At 39.8% G+C, this 23,832-nt stretch overlaps 1 protein-coding gene across 1 annotated transcript; it reads left to right on the top strand.

Annotated features, from left to right (window-relative positions):
- Positions 1-1,319: 1,319 nt before the first annotated feature.
- LOC122864834 (neuronal pentraxin-1-like) lies at positions 1,320-23,346 on the top strand. Its single transcript, XM_044172532.1, has 6 exons — positions 1,320-1,360; positions 11,656-12,896; positions 15,666-16,398; positions 17,655-17,905; positions 20,215-20,394; positions 21,161-23,346. Exons 2-6 carry the CDS (start codon positions 12,147-12,149, stop codon positions 21,368-21,370), a joined length of 2,124 nt encoding a protein of 707 aa, XP_044028467.1. The 5' UTR covers positions 1,320-1,360; positions 11,656-12,146; the 3' UTR covers positions 21,371-23,346.
- Positions 23,347-23,832: the final 486 nt, after the last annotated feature.

Genomic DNA, 23,832 nt, shown 5'->3' with positions numbered 1-23,832 from the left:
GTGTGTGTGTGTTCTCCAAGTTAGAAAATGTTGAACCGGTTTCTCACTCAGAGCCAGAACATGAACCAATCTGTCTGTCGGTGCCTGCTTCTGCTTTTCTGCCTGTTCCCTTTTCGCCACCAGGGCCGAAACCTGTATCTGTCTCATATTCTATGACCACCCTCCCGATAACGGTAACTAATTGTCCCACCCTCCTGTCTTGCACCCACAATGGTCGATGTGTTTTCAGACGGGTGGATTTTCTGTTTTAAATCTTGGAAAAATATCCACAGTACCACAGAGGACATTTAGGCTAATTACAGATAAGTTGTTCTGCTTATCTCCTATTTTCATGGGCCTGCAATCTTGCTACACATTAATGGAGTCTAATCACCAGAATCTTTCTCTGTCATCTTAATACATATTCTTATACAATTACAGCTGATTTCTTCTTATTGAGATGATGTCATTACATTTCTGAAGACCTGACAAAAACACAAACTGCTTAACTTAAATCACATGTCTGGCTTGTTGTGTACTCTGATTGATTAGTAGGTCTGTCCCCCAGCCAATCAGGTATGTAGGACTTTTCCAGTCTGAATCTTCAGACAGGTCCTGTGAAACACTTAAAATTGTAAATAAGCGGGCATGGTTGAGTTTCGTGGGGGTTGTGTCAAGGCTAAAGGCTCAACCTAATCTTTAATTAAAAGGACTTCAGATGCCAAAGTGATTGGAGTGGATTCAAATACAGTTTGACCCACCTCCGGGATTTCACAGCGACTGCTTACCGTCGGTTTAAGACATTGAAATGTGTTTACAAAGTAGAAAAACAGTGTTATAATAAATGATTGAAAAAAACGAAAAAATTAGTAAAATTGGTATTTTACATAAGGTGACCTATGTCAGCTACCTAGCATAATGTACAGTGTAGCAGCTTGTATGAAAAAAAAAAACTGATGATTGTCTTTTAATTTAACGACTTCTTGTTGCCTCTTTTTGGTTTCGGCTTCCTTGCTGGGTTTTTGAACCCACTCTCAAAACAAATCATTGATGCATCACTTTTCTGCTCAGAGCACAGACATCTTCAACTTTCTCGTAACGTTTGAGTAAAGAATAATTTTTTGCTGAAGTACTGCACTGCAGGTTTGCATTATAACATATTCTCAAGTTGCTCACAAAAGTGAGAAAACCTGAAACAAAATGACAGTTAGCTAGTCTGACTGAACATACAGTAGAGAGGTGTGTGTTTGAGAGAGAGAGAGAGAGAGAGAGAGAGAGAGAGAGAGAGAGAGTAAAATTATCCACCTAAAGCCAATCCTCCTCAAGCTGATCAGTGTGCTGAATGGACTACCCGGCTTGAGGACTTCAAACTTGCAGGCAGGTAAGAAAACTTTTTTGTTTGTTTTTTTAAAGCAAACCTCTCGGTTTTAAACTTTTTACCAAGAAATGTTAAAAGTCCTCTCATGCGAGGTAATCGATCAAGTCTTGCTGGAACATCTCAGGTACTTTGTTTACAGTGACACAAATAATGTAAATAATGCTCCTGCTAACTGAATGAGATGTTAATATTATTTGTTCAAATCATCTGTAACTTTCAGGGAAACCTGTTTAGATTTTTTTTAATATTGTAAATACAATATGAGATTAATTTAGCTATGTAATGCACGTATAAGGATTTTCTCAAGGGGCCAGAATTGACAGTCGACCATAATCTGGAAGCTTATGGACTATATGTACATACTGCACATATAGCACAGCACCGCAGCAGTAATCCAATTTCAGCTGAAAATATATCTGAACTTGCTCTGAAATAAAATCCTACCCTTAAAATCAATGAATTTACTGGCTAAACTTTTGGCCCTCAAGAATTTTTTGAGAAAACAGATTTATCAAAAGGTCAGACATGTGATAATCATAATTAGGAATATTTAGTTTTCCTTATTTGCATTAGTAGCTCTATGAATCTCTGTAAACGTCTGGGTGCATATATTACTAAAAGGCCCTTTCATTTTAATAACTGCATCTCGTGTCAGCCGATAATAAGCAGCAGGTTTAACTAAAGACGTGTTGAACTCAGCCGAATTCACTTTGCTTGCACGAGCGTTGCTGAGTTGTGATATGAAGTTGTGTTGAGAGGAACTGATTTGTTTATATTGTTTTATGTTGAAAAGACTTGAACTGAAATCAGTTATTGTATTAAAACGTTTTAAAATTTCGTTCAATTTGACTTGGGGCGGCATCAGTAAAAAGCAGTGCATACGTGACTGAATATGATTCCTTTTAAGTTTTTTTGTGGTCCCAAACGGGTGCAAATGTTTTTTTTTTAGTGCCGATAATTTCTGGCTAAATTAAACCCCATGTCCCTATCCCCATCACTGCACGTGCCACACCTTCAGTCTTGTCTAATATTCGGAGCAGTTTTGATGAGCTTTAGATCACGTGCTTCTCTGATCATGATGTGTTTGACACCTCGTCTTTAGCCTTCATGCAATCGCCTTATGCGTTTGAACTGCTGGAGATTGCATGCATAAATACATCCTCTTAAATTCTGTAAGAACACATACAGAACTGTAGTAGCTGTATGTTTTTTGGTAATCCTTTGCTGTACTGTCACTGCTCAGCATGTCAAATTTGTCCTATAGATGATATTGTATCTGTTTAACAAAGGAACTGTTGTAGTTATTAAGTTAATTAATTGTTGTTTCAGTTGAAATTTCACTACCAACATGGTTTTTAACATCAGCAAAATGCGTCAAACAGACATACAAGAGAGAGTCTTTTGTTGTGGTGGCCTTTGCATCCTTTCCAGTTCCCTTCCTGTGTATCCCGCTGAGCCTCTGGCCCGGTTGGTGCAGCGCTGATGGGCTAGAGGCCACGTGCAGCACTGAGACCTTGGCTTGACTCCTATTTATTAGTCAGCTTACAGGGGCCAAACAAAAGGTGAGGACATCTATCAGCCCTCAGATCAGAAATCCACCTCTTGACAAGCGTAACGCCGGCTCTCAGTAAATCACTGACAGCCAAGAATTAAGATAAATGATGGTATTATTTTATATTTAAGATTGAACAGTGATTCAACATAAGATTGAACAGTGATAGGGAGATAGTCCACCTTTACAGACATTGTTAAAGTTTTTCCTAAAGTTCATCATTCAGTCTCAAAAAGTTAGGAGATCCAGTCTGTAAAAGTTCTACAACGTTTTTTAAAAATGAGTATTTTCTCATTCTGGGTCTGCAGAGGAAACCAAGCTACTACTGTATGTTTTCATTTCTATTGTTGTCATCACATTAAGCAGCTGTTACAACTATAGCCCCCTTGTTTGTGGGGCACTCTTTATCATCAGACTTTCCTGCAACACAAGAGTGCTTCACAGACAAAGCAAAATCAAAATAAAATAGCACAGAGTAGAGTAGAGTCAACTTCACATGAAGTGCCTACTAAAGTAAAGTTACAGAGTGCTTCACAGAATGAGAACATTAAAAATGGTCCCTCATTATTGGCCAGAAAATCTGTCTCTGTTACTAAGCTGTTGATACTTTTGACACTTTTGAAGTTTGCTTTGGTGAAACGTATGATTAATATCTCTCTGTTACACTACCCGGTCCAGACCTTTGGTGAGAAACCTGAGCTCCTTGCAGTGCAGCACCTCCAGTGAACTCTTGCACTAAGCCAATATATTGTCACATTAGCTGGTTAGTGTTTTCATTCCCTCCACTTGAGCCTGAGAGCTTTCCACGGCATCACAAGCATTCCCAGCCGGCCTGGCGAGGGCGACCCCAGGCAGGGAGGTCTCTAATGAAGCGCTGACCTCTGACTCACAGCAGCAGGGGTTAGCCAGAGTTCACTTAGGCCCAAAGTCACCAAGTTTTTCCCCTCTTAATATTCTTGTGGGAAACATAAATCCTAAACGTCTTCATGATTCGCACAACCCTGTCCTTCCAGAAAAGTTGAACCTTGTGATACTTTTGAGAGTGCTCTGCTCTCCTCTGCTGGGGGCAATGTTTTTTTGAATAGCAAGTATTTTATTACCTTGTAGGTGGTCCAATTTGAGTTGTGTGTGAAGATGCCAAAATGCTACTTTGTTAAAATATTACTTGACAATAAGTAAAATTGCGGGTGTAAAAATCTTCTTAAGTAGTTTATGTTAAAATGTCTAATTTTATATAGCATTACTACATTGCAGATTCCTTTGCTGTTGGCTTTCTAATAAAAGTTAGTGAAATTACCTTAAACTCGATGATGCAGAATCCATTTTGTGACCATGAGTTATTGGACACACTGCTTTCTTTTGTTTTTCACATTAAAAGGTTTGGTAATGGTAATGTTTGCAAAATAAACCACTTTGGCTGAGGTTAGGGTTACAGTTAGTCAGGTCTCACTCTGTGCACAAAGGATGTGCTTGTTTCATTTAACTTCAGGAAGTCATGGATGGATGGCCTTTGTCAAATGCTACTCTTCTATAAAAAAGAGAGGAGAAATTTTAGCATTTACTATTACAGTTAGACAACGTGTTGCCACCAGGTTTCGTTGCTTGCGGAGACACAATCTGTCCAGGGTAATGGATGCATGTTTAAATGAATTAAAGTGAAGGACTACAGTTTTATGAAAATAAAAAAAAAAAAAGACAAAATTACTGACATCAAAATGTGCCAAAATTAAAAAGTACAAAGGTGCAGTAAAGCCACTCAGCACACGGGGCACTTAGCGGCTCCACAGTAGGAGGCTGTCAACCCGGGCAGCTCTAAACTGTAATTACCTGTAGCTGTATGAATGTGAAGCGGGACTGAGTTCAAAAAGGGAATCCGTAACTCGTCTTTAGCCCTTTTCAGTTGATTTTAATTGACAGGAAGATAGATAGATATTTGTTGCATATCCACAGCATTAGTGTGTGAGTGGGCATATTTGGGCACACAGTTTGTTTTTGTTTATAATAAGCTGTTGTTGTCATCCTTGATAGTGTTTGTCTGTCAGCTGGTTGTAAACTCTTACCAGAGATAGCAGATATATCAGTATGTTTGCAAGGTCAAAAAATCAGTTTAACTCCGACTTAGAGTGATATCTGTGGGAACAAGAACACTTTTAAAATGTATTGAATGTATTTGCTTAGGTGCCTTAACACTGTGAAACAGACAAATAGTAGTTGTGCAAGGGTTGTTTTAGAATTACATGGAACATTTTAGTTGTATTTCTACCAAAGGAGTAAGATTTACCAACTTTCCACATTTTATCTTTGACTATAACTAAGCACACTATGTTTTACTGGAGGATATTGATCAACAGTAGCATGATGGCGAGGACTGAGAGATGAGGTCAAAGTTAAAAAAGCAGAAGTATTACACTGCTGTGATATTATCTTGGATTACAGTGTTGGTGCTTTTGTAAGAATACCATTAAAGCAAATGAAAACGAGCGCTCTCTCTTTAGAAAATGATGACTCTCTTTTAGCTTTTGTTATGTTGCAGAAATGTAGAGGGCATCCGTGTAAAACAGGAAATTTGACACAAAGACATAAATCAGCACACTAAATTGGTGCATGTGGACTTTTTAATTGAGGTCATATTTCACCACCCTCCTAACTTTGATTGACTACATGGGCCCGGTGGTAATTATGGATGACAGGAGACAAGTGGAGCCATTTTCAATAGATAAAGGCCTGAACAATGATATTTCCATATGTGATATGTAGTATGCATTAAAATGTCTAATTAACACATCAATAAGGATGACAGGGTGGCTTTAGATGTCCTGTAACAGAGGAGTCAGTGAAAGTCACAACAACAAAAGGTCCTCACAACTTGAATTCCTCATAACAAAAAGTCGGCACAACTAAACCTCCTCACAACTTTCAAAGTCTCATAAAAAAAACTAAATGACCTTATAATGAAAAGTCCCCATACCTGAACTGTTTTCAACTGTTTTCACAGTTAAAGGTTCCTCATAACTACAAGTCCTCACAAAGAAAATGTCTCCAAATTGAAGATCCTCACAATTCACTGGGTTCACAACTAAAAGGCCTTAAAACTGAAAGTATTTACAACAAAAAGTTCTCAGAACCAAAAGTCCTCACAACTAAACAAGACACTGAACCCATTTATTTACTCCCCAAAAAAAAGTAAATGTATGTAATGGTAGAGATCACTGTGAGGAAATTCACTTTTGTCAGATTTAACAAAGGCTTCAGCACTCAGATAGCTTGTTTATAGTGCAGAGAGCTAGATGGTAGCTTTTATCAGGACAGATATAAAGACTGCTGAGAGGACATTAAAGAGAGAGACAGTCACAGTTTTTCATAACTTTAAAGCCTCAGTCTTGCCCATGAATGCACTCTGATGCATTTGTTTTGCATAACACACTGAAAAGAAAGTTTTAATAATGAAAATCATCACATACATACTAATAAAACCATACTTACAACAATGGTTTAATGCGAATAGGAAATACATACTGTTCCATATGCTTGTTATACTGTTTCTAATTATTTGAAGTTAAATTTTCATTTAATTTGGAGCAGTATAAACCGGCTATGCAGTAGTGACATAGCTTGTTGTTGCCTGTCTCATATTGTTTGTCTGTTATTCATAGTTATTGCTGCCTATCTTGGCCAGGACACTCTTATAAAAGAGATTTTTAATCTTAATGAGGCTTTTACTGGTTAAATAAAGATTAAATAAATGTACAGGTTAGGACAACAGTTTAGAGTGGCGATTTCACTCCTATGACCTATGAACTTTTTCCTTTGTTGAATTTCTGTGGGCTAAACTATTCTTTTTGTCTGTTTAGCCATGCTAATGTGACTCAAATGTTTAATATCCTCTTTGTGTAGTTTTTTTGTGTTTTGGGTACTAAAAACAAATTCAAATTTAAAAGTAAGTAATGTGCAAAACGTAAGAATTAGAAGAATAATTGCTCGTAAGAAGAGAACATTTAAAGTTTTTCTCAATGGAAAGTTTTAGGATATATGGGGGAGCTGCTGTTTCCAAATATTTCCCATTCTAAATTTCTCTTATAAAGACTCGTCACAGAAATCCGAAACCTAGCATTTTCTAATCTATGCAGTAAGGAGCAACACAACATTTTAGTGTCACCCTCTCATTAGTGGCATGGGCAACCAATTTTTAAGCTCTCTGATTGGACGCTTTTCGCTGCAGTGACTCAAAATTATCTCCCAAAAGTTTTGATGTGCACTCTCTTTGTCTACTTCTGTCTTTCCCTCAATGAAAACGTTGCCCATTTCTGTGCTGGTTTATGAACTGGGAGAGATTAATGTCCATCCAAGTGTTGGAATGCTCCCCCAGGCTGTAACCTAACTGCGTTTAAAGAAGTAAAGACGTTTAGCTCTGACACATGATGTCACAATACCTACTGCACCATCAGCCCTCAAAGTGCCACGTTCAGAAAGGCGTGCCTCACCTCTACACCGAAGTTCACGTCCAGCCGGAGCACCTGGCAGGGAGGGAGGAAGGGTTGACTCGTGCTGCGTGACGCAAGGAAGTGAGTTCAGCATCCGCACAGGATGAGGAATAGGAGGAGGAGGAGCGTCGTTAAGCTGCAAGGAGGGTCAGGCCACATGGTGGGACGTATATCCATTGAACCTGGATAACTGACCCCCGTGAGGGGCTGGGATTGACTTGAGAAGCTGAACACGCACATGTACGGACACTGTACATACACATGTTGGAGGAGGGATTTTTTTTATAAACCATAACGTTTTGGGTTTTTTTTTTTACATTTTGACATCATAGTAAGAACAATTTCAAATCATAAGTGTTGAAATTAAGAGTAAAAATCTTATATCTCATATCACCAATGATTCTCACTGAAAAATCAAATCTTGAAAACTGGGAAATATTAATTGTAGTAATACATTTGAACAGTGTTCGTATTGGCTGTTGATTGTCTCATAATCACCAGCTGCATGTCACACACACTTTCTTCTTCTGCAGTGACACATCTGACAACAATGGCTTGACCTTGTGTGTGTGGAGGGCAAGTTCCTCTCCAGGACCCTGCAGCCAGTCCCTCGTTAAATAGCATTAAATCCAACCAATCCTATTAGTCTGTCACCTTAGTGAGGAAGAGAGGCGAGAGACGTGTTCCTGTGGTCTGCTCTGCCTCCGCTGACGGAAACATGGGCAGATACGATCGGCCTGATGTACTGCACCTTCAAGGGCCACTGCGAGCCTTGTTCACTTTGTACTTTTGGCCACTGAAAGACAGAAAATTTAAGAAAAAATGAGTACAAATTATGATTTGGGAGCAAGAAACATTTAAAACTTTTTTTTTAATTGTCATCAAAAAAGAAAATTGGAGAAGAAAGAAGAGAGAAAATAAATATAACAAACACATGGAAATTGGGGAAGTGTAAAAACTACTAATAATGTCTGATAGGCTATTGTTTTCACTGCCCATATGAACACATTTTATCAACATCATATATATTTTAAAATATAGACTGTTAATTATCTTAGTATATCAACATAGATGTATTCTGCCACACAGACAGAAATTAAATATTTAGGTTATTAAAGGTATGGTAATATTTCAGTACCATATATTATTATTTGTTTTATTTTTAAGTTTATATCTAGTACTTTAGTAACCTATATGTTTTTTTATTTAACATACACATTTTACAAATCATAAATATCAACATACAGTAATTTTTTTCTGAAAAGTAGCCAGTGATAGAAAAAATGACATAAATGAGATAAGATTGTTTTGTCAATGTTTCATAAAGATAGTTAAAATTGCATATACAGTAGAGAGTAATCAGTATTTTAGCATAAATGACAGGAATATCTCATTACTTCCCCACTGAGAGGAGCTGACGAGTGATTTGATGCTATTTATGAATCCATGGTCAGAAAAACATTGGGTCTATCATTATTAACCAACTAATGACCTATTGGTCTTTTTTTTACATGTCTAGTGTAATTATATTTTACACTGTGGACCCCTTTACATGCATTGCAGTCCTACAAATATCCATGTACACCACTAATATTTCAAAATAATATGTTTGTTTGTTTGTTCTTGTGGGGGTGGAGGGTTGTACATAATATTTTGTGTGAAATTACTTCAGACTTGTGAAAGAGCAGCCTACTTTTGCTAAATTACATTTCAGTCAAGAAAAGTGTGATAGCATCAAATACAAATATTTGAATTTTGATTGTATATAAACCAAAATACTGCATGTCAGAACTGTTATTTGTATTACCTTAACTATATTGTATTTAAATGTAGCTCACAGATGCCTGTAGAGTTAATTTAAATCATATAGAAACATATAGCGTGAAGCAGCATGAAGAACAAGATGTACAGCTGCTAAACTTTTTTAAGGTTGCAGTAGCTACACAAGTGGTCATTTATACAGGTTTATTTATGCCTTCCTTTTGTCTCAAAAAACGGGAAATAGTAACACTCAGGATCATTGCCCCTGGTGATGTTGTACATGAAGTGATGCTCTTTGGGCTCATGTTTGATGCCACGTGCCTTAGTGAAGTATCATGTCTCCTAAATCTCCTCCAATGTTGTCTTTAAGTATCAGACAGCGGGGCTCACTGTCAGATTAAGGCTGTTGTCTGTTGGCTGCACCTCTGAACTCATTAAACAGCACTCAGTGTACTGACTTTAAAAAAAAAACATATGTTAGTTGTTAGATAGCAAATGGGTAAGACGTCAGTACTTATTCTTAAAGTTTTAGAGTCCCATGATGATCTAAATGATGTCATCTACATTTTTGGCATTCAAATCAAAAATGTTAATGATCTGAATGTCAGCCAAAAGAACAAAATGTCAGTATCTACCTGTAAGGTATCCATCAAATCTATGCACTTACCACTGAGAGTGGAAGAGTTGTATATGTATACTCCTCCATTCAGTGCATTGATTGATTACATTTGGTTTAAAAAAAGGGTAATTTTAATAGTGATTGTCTTATGTTTATGCAACTGAATAGCCAAGTTCCTTGCTCATAACAGTTAAAAAGCCTTTAGGTGTGTTGTCTTTGAAGATAAATCTCGAACAGAGAGCAAGAAGCTGTCATACCTAAATGAGAAAATAGTGTTCCAATATGAGAGGTGAGGTTGTCAGGCTACCAGCAGAAATTCCAGGAAGTTATTGGTTCTGCCCAAGAAATAGTCCAACACGTAACCCCCCTTAAAATCACAACTTGTTGTTTTTACATTTTTGTACAGATTAAACAAACTATAGCATTTTGATTAGAGAAATTTAGAGGAGCTAGTAGGCGGATTTTGTCACCTTTGTACCGAACCAGGCTAGCTGTTTCCCCTTGTCTCCAGTGCCTGAGACTCAGCAGTTTGTACTTAATGGGAGCTTTGGGTGTTTGAACTGGTGATAGGCTATGGAAATAAGGAGCTTAGGGAACAGCATCCTGTGTGTTCTGAAGCGTCTTCTTGGCTGCGCATCTTGCTCTCTGGCTGACCCAACCTGCATGTGGAAGACTCACCTGATGCTGTGATACAGATGGAAAGTTTTTGGACTTTTTAGCTGTTTCATTCAAAATACGAAATTTGTTTTTCTCTGACAGGAAACATTTAAATAGATCAACTCTGCTCACTTTAATTACATAGAAATGTTGTCTACACCTGCACAAACAAACTTGATTTTCTGGATCACTACCAAGCAGTGTTAGAAAGAAAGAAGAAGGAGTTTATGTGTCTACTGTTTCCACTGACAAGTTTATATCAGGATATATATATATATATATTTATATTTATACACATAGGAAATATTCATGGGAACTGTTTTGAACTCACATCAGAAAGACATTCAGTTCTTGATATAATTAAACAATGCAACTATGCACGACTAGGGACATTTAGTTTTGATTCTTGCTTCTTCATCATTGCACGAACATTAAAATATATCCGTTCCCTGACTTCTGTCTACGCTCACTGTACTGTCTTTTAATAGCCAATAAACATGCTGTCCGAGGGCAGATGAGCTCGGACACTAATTCATGAGACCCTGGTGTGAGTGACTGTGCTCCACAGGCCTGCCCATGTTTCAAATGAAAACCAGCTTTCATCATGTGAACTGCTGGGCTGTTGTTTTGGGGGCAGATTAATTGGCTGTAATCTTATTACCCTGTGGCCTGCTGCAGTTTTGACAACCCCCCACCGGCCGCCCCCTTAGCACTGTCTACCTGCCTGCTGGCCTCACTGAATTTATACTGTAGTCTGCTGGCTCATTGCAGAAAGGAAAATGCTGACGGACTGAAGGAGCGATTTAATAATTGGAGATTAATTGTTCATGATGCAGATCACCTTCACTTACACATTCTCTTTTGTTATCTATCTAAACATAATTGTATCTATCTATACAACTACTATAGGTTTTCTCTTAATTCAGTTGTGACCCAGATTCCCTTCCTTTAAATCTCAATCTTTCCACTTGAGTTGAGTTTTACTCATTCAATGGAAGGTAACCAAATCTTGACAATGATTCATCTAAGATGATCTCTAGTTTTTGTTTTATTGTTCTGATTGGTTGCAATGTAAGTTATCCATGCTTCCAACTGGAAATTACATTCAATAACATCATTTTAATCCATCATTTTGAAATATGCAATAATGGGTAATTATAGCTCAGTCTTTCTTGACTTGGTTTCTTGATATCATGTTTTTTATCTTTTTCCTTTCTCTGTCCCACAGGCAAGAGCATTCTGGGATCTGATGGGTGGTTAGAAGCCGAAGTTAAAGGGATTACTCTTGGCTGTCGTACACAGGAGGTCCTTGAAGCCAAGAGGGATCACCTGGCTGGCATTGGCCCAACACCTCCTCCCTGAGACAGCAGAAGGACCTATCGGGATACATCAGCACAGCTCTCATGGTTTGTTAACTTGCGATGGAGCCAAGAAACCTTGCGTGATACCACAGGGTTGTCTTGAAGGCAAACAGCTAAGAGTTTGGCAGCACCCTTTCTGTGCTTTTGGAATACTGCCTTGGAGTTTGTGCTCTTGTCCTCTAAAAGTGATTTATGCTGTCTGGGAGGAGATTTCATCTGCTATTTTATTGTTGACATGCTTTGCCCCAACATTTTTCAATCCAACGCATATGACCTCCATTCATGGTGTTTATCACAACAAAGCTAAGGCCTGGGAGGACTGTCATTTGTCAAGGAATAACTTGGTCTCAGGCCAAATATGGCCAGAGACGTCAGTCCTCTGAGCCTCATGCCTATGTCTGCAAGGCACCAGCAATGGGTTGGAGCCTCATTGGGGTCCGTCCTCCCCTTCCTCCCCCTACGTTCTGTAATTTTCTACTACTTCCTGTCATGTGCAGCAGCAGCAGGCAGTTTGCCTGGCATAGAACATGACTATGGCATTAGCCCCAAATTTGTTTGCACCCCAATTCCCCCAGAAGCAGACCCCAGCTGCTATTCCCCACCCAGTGTGCCCCATGGACCAAACAGTAACGGCCACACTAATGGCCACAATGGCAGTAACCGGCGAAGCGTGATGTCCGACGAGGCCAAAGCCACCATCTTGCACCTGCGTGAGAGCCTTGTGAGGCAAAAGGAGACCATACTGGACCAGCGGGAGACCATCAGGGAGCTGACCGCCAAGCTCACATTGTGCGAGGGCTTCGGTGGTCACCACAGCACTGGTCACCATGACAACCGCCACGACAATCACCACGACAACCATCATGATACCCATCATGACAACCACCATGATGACCACCACGGGCAGCACAGCAGCCACCATACATCATCATCGTCACACCACGGGCCTTCTGCATTTCACAGCAGCGATCACCACTACTCTCATGGCAGCCACAGGTCGGACCCCCACCACAGGAAGGGCTCGACATACGGAAAACACAGCTCTTTCTCCCCTGAACAGACAGGCAAAACACTGCAGACACTGAAGGAGAGGCTGGAGAACTTGCAGGTGAGTGCAGAGATCTGCAATGTGCACTCAAAGAAAAGGCATTTTTTGCCTTAGCAGTGGGTTTAACCACTAAAAATGTCAACCATTATAATTTTAAATACAGACAAACTCTACAGGTGGATATAATAAAATGTGCAAAGTAAGTGGCTCAAATTAGAATAACTTAAATAAGCCCTAGAGACACTGGTATAGGTTACATTAGAGCCTAAATATGTTGATAGTGTCCTGTATACTGACACATGGTAGGTAAGAACAAGGTAAAATAAGCTTTGTGTAGTTTGTACCACAATTGGAAATAAATGTGTGTTTCTCACAAGGCAGGCCTGATTCATCCAATTTTTGTAACTTTTTGAAACTTACAAACCGAAAGTCATGCCTGATTTCCGCAGTGTTTAGTCAGGTGTGCAGAACTGTGAAAAGGGAGAATTTGCTTTTAGAAAAGAGATTGGAGGAACGCAACCAAAATTAAATAGTTTTGAGCAATGCCAGGAAACAAATGTACTAATAGATGGACTCCTGACATTTTTGAAGTTCAGTACAAAATGCACCTACATGTGACAGTTTGTAGCCTGTTTCATATCTTGTACCACAAGCTTCTGCATTATTATTCCCATGATGACCAGCTTCATGTCCCAAAATTGAGAGTTGGAGCTCCACCTTGAAGATAGCTTGTACAGGTTGACCAGCAGTATTGACTTTCTGGCTTGTAGCTTCGGCCACTACAGCTAAACAAGGTAGTAAGTTTCAAGTAATGGGCGAAAACAAATGACAACATTAGCATTTTGTCTTCCAGCCCTAGGGAGGTAGAGGGAGCAGTAGAGCTTGTATTTGCAGTATATAAATAATCAGTTCAAGACTGTATTATATCTTACTGATATTAATTGTTGAAAATTTTAAATTATCTCAAAAGTGTTTTATGATGTTTAGTGTTAACGGCAAGCTCCGTGTTTGGGGCTAATATACAGGGCACTTTGTACAGCAGTTGTCTGACAACTGAATGTAAATGACAACACCTAGTGTCACGGGCAGCACTGATACACAAAATGAGGGACCAGAGATTCTGTTTAGAGATAGTTCAGAGGTAGAAAGTTTGCATTTTTAATAACATTATTTTACTGCTATTTCTTGAGTTCAGTAATCCAAACTGACTCCTAATTCAGTTCAATTCAATTCAATTTCATTCAATTCATAACAGAAGTTATCTCATTGCACTTTTCTTATAGAGCAGGTCTAGACCGTAACTTTTTATATTATTTACAGAGACCCAACAAATCCCACCGTGAGCAAGCACTTGGCAACACTGGCGAGAAAAAACTTCCTTTTACAGAAGCTTCTACATTTTTTTATAGTTTCTTCTCTTTACTATACAAAAATGCTGCGGGGCTAGCAAGGCACTGCACTGTCTCCTATCTAAATATATTCATATGGCTGTAATTAAATCTCTGATGTTTTAGATGAAAAGGGTAAACATTCTGTATGAGCTCCTGAAGGAGGACTGACGCCTTCTGCACCATGCAAACATTTTGAAATGCTTACTAATGTGTCTGCAAAGGCTGAACAGTATGCAGGGAGACAGAAGCCTATCAAACGTTTGACTAATTTGGGGTCACATCTTGCGTCATGAAGGGTCACAAGCTCAGCCGCCGAATCAACTGCCAGTGTACCAAAATACTGTAAGAAGGATGTGTTTCATGAAGATATGGTAACCATAGCACACTGTTTGTGTTCACTACATTAAAAGGCCCTTTTTTATTAATAATACATATTTTCAAATTCAAAAGTATTTTAGCATTTGCTACTATGTGACACATTCTCCAAATTGTGTTCCAGCACCTAAAACAAGCCATGCATGTGGTTCTGCTGTCTCACTTGTGTTACAACATTTAATGATGCTGGTGTCACATTGCGAGACTAAAACCCTGCTGCCCGCTAGCCTGTGAAAGCCTCTCTATTAGTGTAGGTGGTCTCCGGTTCGCTCAGGGATAGTGTTGCCAGAAATCCCCTTCAATCTCCTTCGAAGGTGCGAGACAAAACAGAAGCGGAGCCAGAATTCACCTTCTGTCGCTCCCCCCTCTAACAGGATGTCTACGCCACCAGCCTCTGGCCACGCACCGAAGGGCCAGCCTCACCTTCAATTAGCTTCATCCTCCCTAACGAGGCTATTAATCGTGGCGTGCACCGGCAGGGAACAAAGCCGGATTTGCTGGAGAGGAAGGCGAGGATGAGCAGGGGAGAGGAGGACTTATAACTAGGACTATTCCCTTGTAACTTTAAATGTCATACCATAATTCTTTATTCACTGCATATCACTGAATTTCTGCATATCACTTCTGACGTCTGACTCTTTAGTGATTTTTAGGGATTTTTTGTAACTTTGTAACTTTGGATCCCTACTTTTCCCTACTACTAAACATCTTTGCAGGATGTTGATGATGATGGTGGTGATGATGGTGGTGATTATTTGGATTTTGATGATGGAAATAAACCCCACAGTTTTAGGGGTTTTATTGCAGAGTAAGATAGTAGCACGTGGTGATAAAAAAAAAAATGTAAATGGAGCCAAATAAATATCTAGGCTAAACAAATACATGGAACATGTATGCCATTGGCATAAAGATAAATCATCAGTCTTTTCATTGTTTGACCTGTGACAATGTATACTTCTAAAGCCATTATTTTATTTATTTAACTGAATCCTACAGACCAGAGTTGGGGCTTCCACTGCTTCCACTTTCAGAAATCCTGACCGATTTGTGTATGCTTCTGCAGGCCAGGAACTCCTCCAGCTCCTACTCCAGCTCCCTGAGAGAACTCCTCCAGCGGAAGATCACCGCTCTGGAGGAGCAGCTGCACAGCTACTACCGAGATCACCGTGACTATGGTCACCATAACGACCATCACGATGATCACCACGATGACCACCATGACGACCACCACGGCAACGGCCACCGTGACGACCACCCCGATGACCACCATGGCAATGGTCACCATGACGACCATCATGGTAGCGATCACCACGACGACCACCACGATGACCACCATGGTACCGGTCACCATGACGACCACCACGACAGCCATCGCAACAACCACCGCGGTAGCCACAGGTTCAGCCATCGCAGCGGTCATCATAATCGCCATCACGACCACCACTATGACTGGCACCACGGCCGGCATAATGGTCACTATGGCAACCATCACAGCAACCACCATGGTGACCACCATGATGGCCATCATGATGACCACCACGATGACCACTATGATGACCACCACAGTCACCACGAAGATCACCACGACTATCACCACGGACCTGGACACCACGATGACCACCACGATGATCACCATGATATTCGCCACGGTAACGACCGCCATGACAACCACCATGGTAACGATCATAACCCACAGCGGCTGCCTTTCAGCAGCAAAGAGACAAGTCTGCATGGCGCGGGGCACAGCAAGCTGGAAACAGTGCTCAGCCAACTGCACCACGGCAACACTGACCACGGTACACACACACACACACGCACACGCACAACTACTGTGCAGTATAGCCTCTAATGTAATCATTGTTTTTACATTTTAAACTTGTCCAGTGATGATTTGCCTACATTTAAGTCACAGAAAAGGTGGCAGGTCAGTTAACACTGCTGGAGTAGGTATTAGGAAGTAGAAATATGTTTGTTGTTTTTTTAACTGTTAATTTATTAAACTTCCCTCAACAAAACAAAGATAGAGAACTGGAAGTAACATTATTTTCTTGCTCTTGTAGCTACAACACATTACCTCATCAAGCTCATACTGTATTTTTACAGACTTCTAAAACATCCTCCAGTTGTCTGCTTTGGTTAAAGAAATATAGTTGCACTTTGTGAAATGGCCTTTAAAAAAATATTTTATCTTTCACCAGGAGGGATATGTTTTGTCTTTATAGAGTTCAGAAACATCTTCAAAACAGGTTGTTTTTTTTTCTAAAAAGGTTTTTCCAAATGTGAGTTGTATCTGTTTTGAGGAAACCAGTGGCTTATTTCTGTGACTTGAATGTAATCATAAATACAGAAGTCTCGTATGAAAAAACAAATAAGCACAAACTGGGTTCACACATTCAAAATGGATCACACAAAAGAACTCTAGGTAGAGAATAGTAACAAGCTTACAATCCTAAGGTAAATCTAAACAAAATATAACTTGTTGTGCTTGTTAAAAAAAAGGAGGAGTGTGACGCCATTGCATTTCTGCATAAATCAACAATCATTTGATCATAAAATACATTTCTGAATATCAAAATCCCAATAGATCGCATTTAGATTGCATTACTTTTACATGTAATGATTTATTCTGATATAATCATGTGAGCATTTTACTTGTGGGCTGCATTTAAATATGTTTGCTTTTTACAGTCAACAGTTACTTAAAATGTTGTATTAGCAACACATTAGCCTCAGACAGCTAGTAGCCTATAATGGCTAGCTTAATTAGCAGTAAACTCATTGCAGAAAAAGAAAATGATCAAATCACAAATACACACTCACAACAGCTAAAATACCTTCAGATAGTGGTCCAACAATAGCATTTGGCTAGTAGATAAAAGTATTTGCTTGGTCACAGATCTAACAAAATGGTGGACGTAACAATGTCAGTTAAACCAGTAGCGGTTGACACTAGCAACAGGATATTCAACTGAAACCAACTGCTGGTGGTAGAACAGTATATGTATACAAATGAATGACCTGAATCTAAATTCTGCACTCTCTGTCTCACCAGGAAACCACAAGAAGCTAAAGAGTCCCAGCGCTTTCCTGCTCGACTTCCCCATGAGGACCAATTACATGTACGCCAGGATGAGGCGGTCGGTGGTCAACGAGATCTTTGCCCTGACCATCTGCCTGTGGCTGAAGGCAGGAGCAGGTCCTGGCCTTGGTACTCCCTTCTCCTACGCCATACCAGGACAAGCCAATGAGCTTGTGCTCATCGAATGGGGCAGCAACCCCATGGAGCTGCTAATCAACGACAAGGTAAAAGCAATGCAATAAAAAAGTAATGTACAGAATCCAGGGCCAGAAAATGTTGAGAAACGCAGATTTGGACACTAAAACTCTTTGTTGAAGCTTTTACAAAAGAAACTGTTAAGATGACACATAGCTCCTCTTTGTGTGGTGGTCCTCGCTGATTCTGGGACAGAAAACACTGGTACTATTGTATATTAAAGGATTAAAGACTTAGTTAGGACCCTCTATGAAGTTCTTATTGAGGGATTTTCTAGTCAAAAAAACTGCTTCTCTGAGCTTTAGGAGACCAGTAGGTAACACTGCAGTTCTCACACATCCATTCCCTGGAGTGTAGATAATATTGCATGCAGTGAGGTGTGATAGTCACAGCTCAGACTGACAGGACAGCATCACCCCACCAGTGGAGGTCAGAGCTAAGGAGAGGACAGTGACCTCAGACTCAGGAGCAAAATATATTTACACAGAGCCATGTCAGGCTCTCAGTGACTGGTTAGTCAGAAGAACTTGTCAGTTGTCAGTTGCATGCACAGACTAAAAGGCAGGCATGGAAATGAAAAAGAGGCACATTTTGTGTGCGCAGGGGTAAGGGAAAAACACACCCACCACATCTTTTGATGTCCATACACACAGCAGATGTGCCATGCAGACAGAAGGAGTACTCAAGGCCAATCCAATAATAAAACTGTTTCTTTTCTGGAGTATCAACAGCAATTTATTCTGGTACTGTATATAAAATGGTTAGCTACGACACAGGTACAGAGCCTATGCACATAGACGCTGTAGCTACATCATAGCTGGCATGCACCCCCTTAAAAATGTAACTACATGTTGGGGCTAAGCTGGCCACAGTAATGCCACGTGGAGACCACAAGAACTGTAATTGGTCAGCTTGGGCTGCTTGTGTTTTCTATTACAAGTTTCTGACGCTGGTGGGGATTGTTGATTAGGAGTATCAGTACTAGGAAAGACATTTCTACTGCAAACCTTCTGCTCACCATGAATTGCAGAAACTGTATTTATCTGAGTGAATGTAACGACTGCACAGAATAGTCCCGTATATATTGAAATAGAAGTTACCTGGGTGTAACTCCAGTTCTACATACATGTATATTAAAGTACACGTATAACGCATTGTCACTCTCTATCTTTCATTATAAGTAAAATAATGTGAACACAGTCATTGTGGGAAATAAAAATAAAATAAGTATGACATGGCCTGATCACTTACAATACATTAGTTTAGTGTTGTATATTTACACTAAAGCGTAATATTTTTAAAGATTTCAAATCTAACATTTCTATTCTGTTTTGGAGCTCTCTCCATGCTCTGGAACACTGAATATAAACATGCCATACACAAACTCACATGACATGTTCAGTCAAAACAATTGCTGGGGTCATGAAAAAATGTTGACCTACAAAGGAGGTTACTTATCTGCATGGTTTGGTGCAGCCACTCTAATGTTAGTCTGTGTGTATACATCAGAAGCTTTAAGAATTACTTTCTTTTTGCAAAGAAAGGGTTTTTGTTTTTGCTATTTTTCCCACAAAAGGTTGAAAAACTCTTGTGGGCATCTTAGTTTGAATGACACATGACGTTAACTTGTACACAGATTGTTGACATACAAATTGTTCACTTATTCTATTAGCCTCTTAATCGTTCATTCTCTGAAAGGCTGATACCCTTTTCCCCTAAACGGAAGACAGATGTTTGTCTTTTTCCCTTCCTTGCCCTAGTACTGTGAGCAGTGAGTTCAACAAACAAATCAACAAACCAATTAATCTGATTATTGTAATTGATTGGCCTAATTTTCTGTAGGAGAGACATTACCAGGAGGGAGAAACTGTCATGTTTGTTTTCTTCTAGTCACACACTCGGCAGTCATCAAACTGCTCAATGACACAGTTAAATGATCTTCAGAATGCAGATTAATCTCTTTAATTCATTTTCTAGAGTTTATGAGGATGAACAGAGTGGAGATTCTCATATTGTACTAATCCACTTTTCCTACATCAGTGAGCACTTGCATGTCGAAAGCTATCATCCAATAGAGGTTTGTCATTGAAATTTGTTTCCACAATGTTACAGTGACCGTTTGGAAAGAATGGAAGAGTTTTTCTGCATTTTCTTTCCTGTTTTTAAGAAGTTTTACTTAGACCATAGATAATGGTGTGACTGTGGCCTTAAACTCGAAGTGGTTCCCAACATGGGGTCAACTTAGGCACCTCCAGATGGAAGAAGAAGAACATTTCTCACCTTCACCTTTAACGGTATGTCTGTCTCTGTCTACCTGTCTGTCCACCTGTGAGTTTAGGCGGTGACGTTGCCCATAACTATGACAGATGGGAAGTGGCATCACGTGTGCGTGACGTGGTCGACACGTGATGGGGTCTGGGAGGCCTACCAGGACGGAGTGAAGAAAGGCTCAGGGCAAAACCTGTCAGCCTGGCACCCCATCAAACCAGGGGGGACCTTCATCCTGGGCCAGGAGCAGGTAAGACATGCAGTATGCTTTCTAATAGAGATCCAGTATGTACAAAAACTGTAGATGGATACAGCTATTGGGCAAAATATTAAAGCCATATTCAACTCTACAAACATGTAAATTGACAGTCATTCCTCTTTGGATTTGACATCTTCCTGAAGCTGTGAGAGGTGGCAGTTAGATGTCCTGAAATTTCATGAAATGAGCATGTCTTTCAATGCAAATTTGTCTTAAAGAGACCATTCCCACCACAAAAAGTTCAGATGAAGCAGTTCGGACCAGAAAATATGGAGATCTTGCCCATACAGTTACATCAGCCCAGTATCCCTAAGAATTAAGTCCATATTGGATGATTCTGCACCTCACAACGTTCAGTGCCAGTCTAAAAAGTAGTGTGACCTTTATGTAGCAAGGCGGAAAGTAATGGTGTAGGTCAAGACGTTGGGTCGGCATTTGGCGCGACTTTATTGCGAGAGACCAAAGTTTGCCATTACAGACATCAATCAGTGTTTGCCTTTTTACTACTGGAACAGGAACCATGATCTTTCAGTGTCAACCTTGACCATATTGTAGTTTCCATGCACAGAATTGTAAAATAATCTGCCGTTGGACATACAAATCGTTGCCGTACCGTTACTCATACTGTGAAGTGACGGATAGGTTTTGAATCAGCATAGCTTAGCGATAATCATAATAATTGTTTTATGACTTTCAAAAGCTCACGGTTAGATCTTCAGTCAATAATCCCTGACCTGTTCTTCACTGGTTCTCACAGGACACAATGGGAGGCCGTTTCGATGTCACTCAGTCCTTCATGGGAGAGTTGTCCGATCTCCAGTTCTGGTCCACAGTCCTGACGCCCAACGAGATCTACAGCCAGGCGACCTGCGGAGGCCACCTCATTGGTGATGTCATGTCCTGGTCGGAGGAATCAGTGGAGCTCCACGGAGGGCTCACCAAGTTTTCCTTTGAGCCCTGCCACTAAGGACTGACACTGGACCCCCACACCCAGAGCTGTAGGATCACATTTATCATTACATGCCCGTATCAGAAATAGTCGGAGAAATGGAAAATGTTATTTTGTCATGGATCAAAGATGGGGGAATCATTTATTTCATTGCTTGCTCTGGTTTTTCATCATATTGGTCTGCAGAAGTTTAATAACACAAGCTCAGCCAGGGGCAATAGACAGAGCAATGAGTTATTTTGCTTTTTCTATATATTTTTGCCATTCCTGTTCGATCTTTCTGCCTTCTCCACCTACACCCTCACTCTGACGCTCTCAGCAGGACGACTTTGAAGGCTCCAAAGAGCGCAGGGCTTTGGATTTACCGGCTGTGTGGTCATGACTACAGCTGCTCTGAGACAGCCAACACACATAATAGGATTTCTTTCCATCAGAACAGGTCCAAAGGTTGCTTGTTGCCATTAGCTCGCATGCACTAGCTTGTTTTGTTTGGTATGTGAGCCACATAAACATTACAGGAGGTGAAAAAGTGGCTAAAAGGCACAGGATCTCTTAGAAATAAAGTCACATGGAGACCTGAACTGTGCTGATTCACACATGTTTGGAATGTACATGTACAGGATTTTTCTACAATGCAGGTCCAATTTGGCGCGGAGTTAGCTGTTGGCTGTTTTATATTAGTATTTCATATTGAAAACCCTACAACAGGCTTAATGTAGAAAGAAAAAAATGTAATCCATGTGTTATGTGTTCTTTCTAACTGTAAAATAGCATTTTGTCAATGCAGAGTCTGATGTTTTAAATTTAAACAATCGTCTGTAAGTGGATCTGTTTCTCTGTTCAAAAGTCAAACGGCCGTTACGTAAGCGCACCACGTCTCAACGTCAAACATGACACATTATGGCCACGAGCCACCTGACTGCATCACTACAGTGTTAACCTGTCTCTCAACATGTCACCTCGGTACTGCTGATGTCTCCTAGGCAACCGGTGGCTTACCGCAGGATTTACCTGTGGACAAGTGATCTGATCTTGCCTATTTTTGACCAGCTCAAACCACATGGCAGAGTCAGACACACAAACACAAACACACACACAGAGTGTTCACAGCGCACAAGCTCAGAGAAGATAAAGAGGTGAAAAGTGACGTTGTTGATCTCTTGATAACTGTTTGTAGATGCACCTTCATGTTTTTATTACAAAAGAGGTTTTTGTACACGTACATTATATCAGATAGTCTGTTTTTAATGATTAAAAGTATTTATTATGGCATTTCTCACATTGTAAATCATTTAAAAAGGACATAGCACTTTCTCGACCCACTCTTAACCCTGTGTTTGTTTGTAAAGCACATTTTTGGGAGTAACCTGTTTATTATTTTTTATTATAACCCTATCCCCTCAGAGTCAAACTCAGATTCCAACTGTCTTTATTGATAGTAAAAAGGGGTATCTGTTGTTGCCATGGTGATAGAATCTCTCAGCATCCGGACCACATCATCCCGACAGTGTCGCACTACAGCTGTAAATATCTGCGAAATGTTTCTTCGACTGTAATGCCAAGACAAACAGCACTTTGAAATCATGCTACTGTTTTCTTCTTATGATAGTGGGCCAAATGCATGTTTGTTACATAGACTTCAGTTTATACACCTCCTCCTACTACTGACCTGTGTAGTTTGTAAGCTGAATGTTGACATAAAACATGTAAAAAATAAGATATACAACTTTATGCATGAAGACTTGCTTATTCTCGCCTTTGGTGTACATTTTGATGTTTATTAGGTTTTTTGTTATGTTTATTGTGTCTTTGGCTGTAAATATTCAAAGTATTACATTGTGTTCAGTCAACAGTCCCTCCCTTAAGTAAGCCAAAACTATAAGCTGAATTGTAAAACTTGAAAGAGGAAGATAATGCACTATAAACACTGTCAAATATTTGTAAATATGTCAGGATTTTGAATAAAACTATTTAAAATATTTTATGAATTCAAACTGGACTGCAAACTAGTTTCTTTGAACATTTCGCTCTGTACAATGTATAATATGCACATGTTGTATTGTTTTGTGACTGATTTCAAATAGCAATTCAGCAGTACAGTTCCATTCGAAGTCAACCACATGGGGCAACAAATACAAAAGAAGCCACTGATGTATATTTTTACAGAGTACCCAAACAAACCAACAAGTCCTCCAAATTAAACGACAAAATACATCGTTTGTCAGTGCCCTCTAGAACGACACAGAGAAGCGCTCTGGTTAGGGTCTGGTTAGGTTTAGGCACAAAAACGACTTGGTTCGTTTTAGGGAAACATTGTGGTTTGGGTTAAGGTTAGGGGACATCCCTTCGTCGTCGTGGTTACAATAAAAGTAAAGCACGTGGTTAAGGTTAGGGAACAATCGTGATCATGCATGAAAGTGTTAAAGTCCAGTATTTTCCATCCATCCACCCCGACGCTCCTTACGCAGATAACTACTCCA

The sequence above is a fragment of the Siniperca chuatsi genome, linkage group LG17, assembly GCF_020085105.1.
Source record: "Siniperca chuatsi isolate FFG_IHB_CAS linkage group LG17, ASM2008510v1, whole genome shotgun sequence".
NCBI lineage: Eukaryota > Metazoa > Chordata > Actinopteri > Centrarchiformes > Sinipercidae > Siniperca > Siniperca chuatsi.
This window is presented reverse-complemented; position numbering and strand designations above follow the sequence as displayed.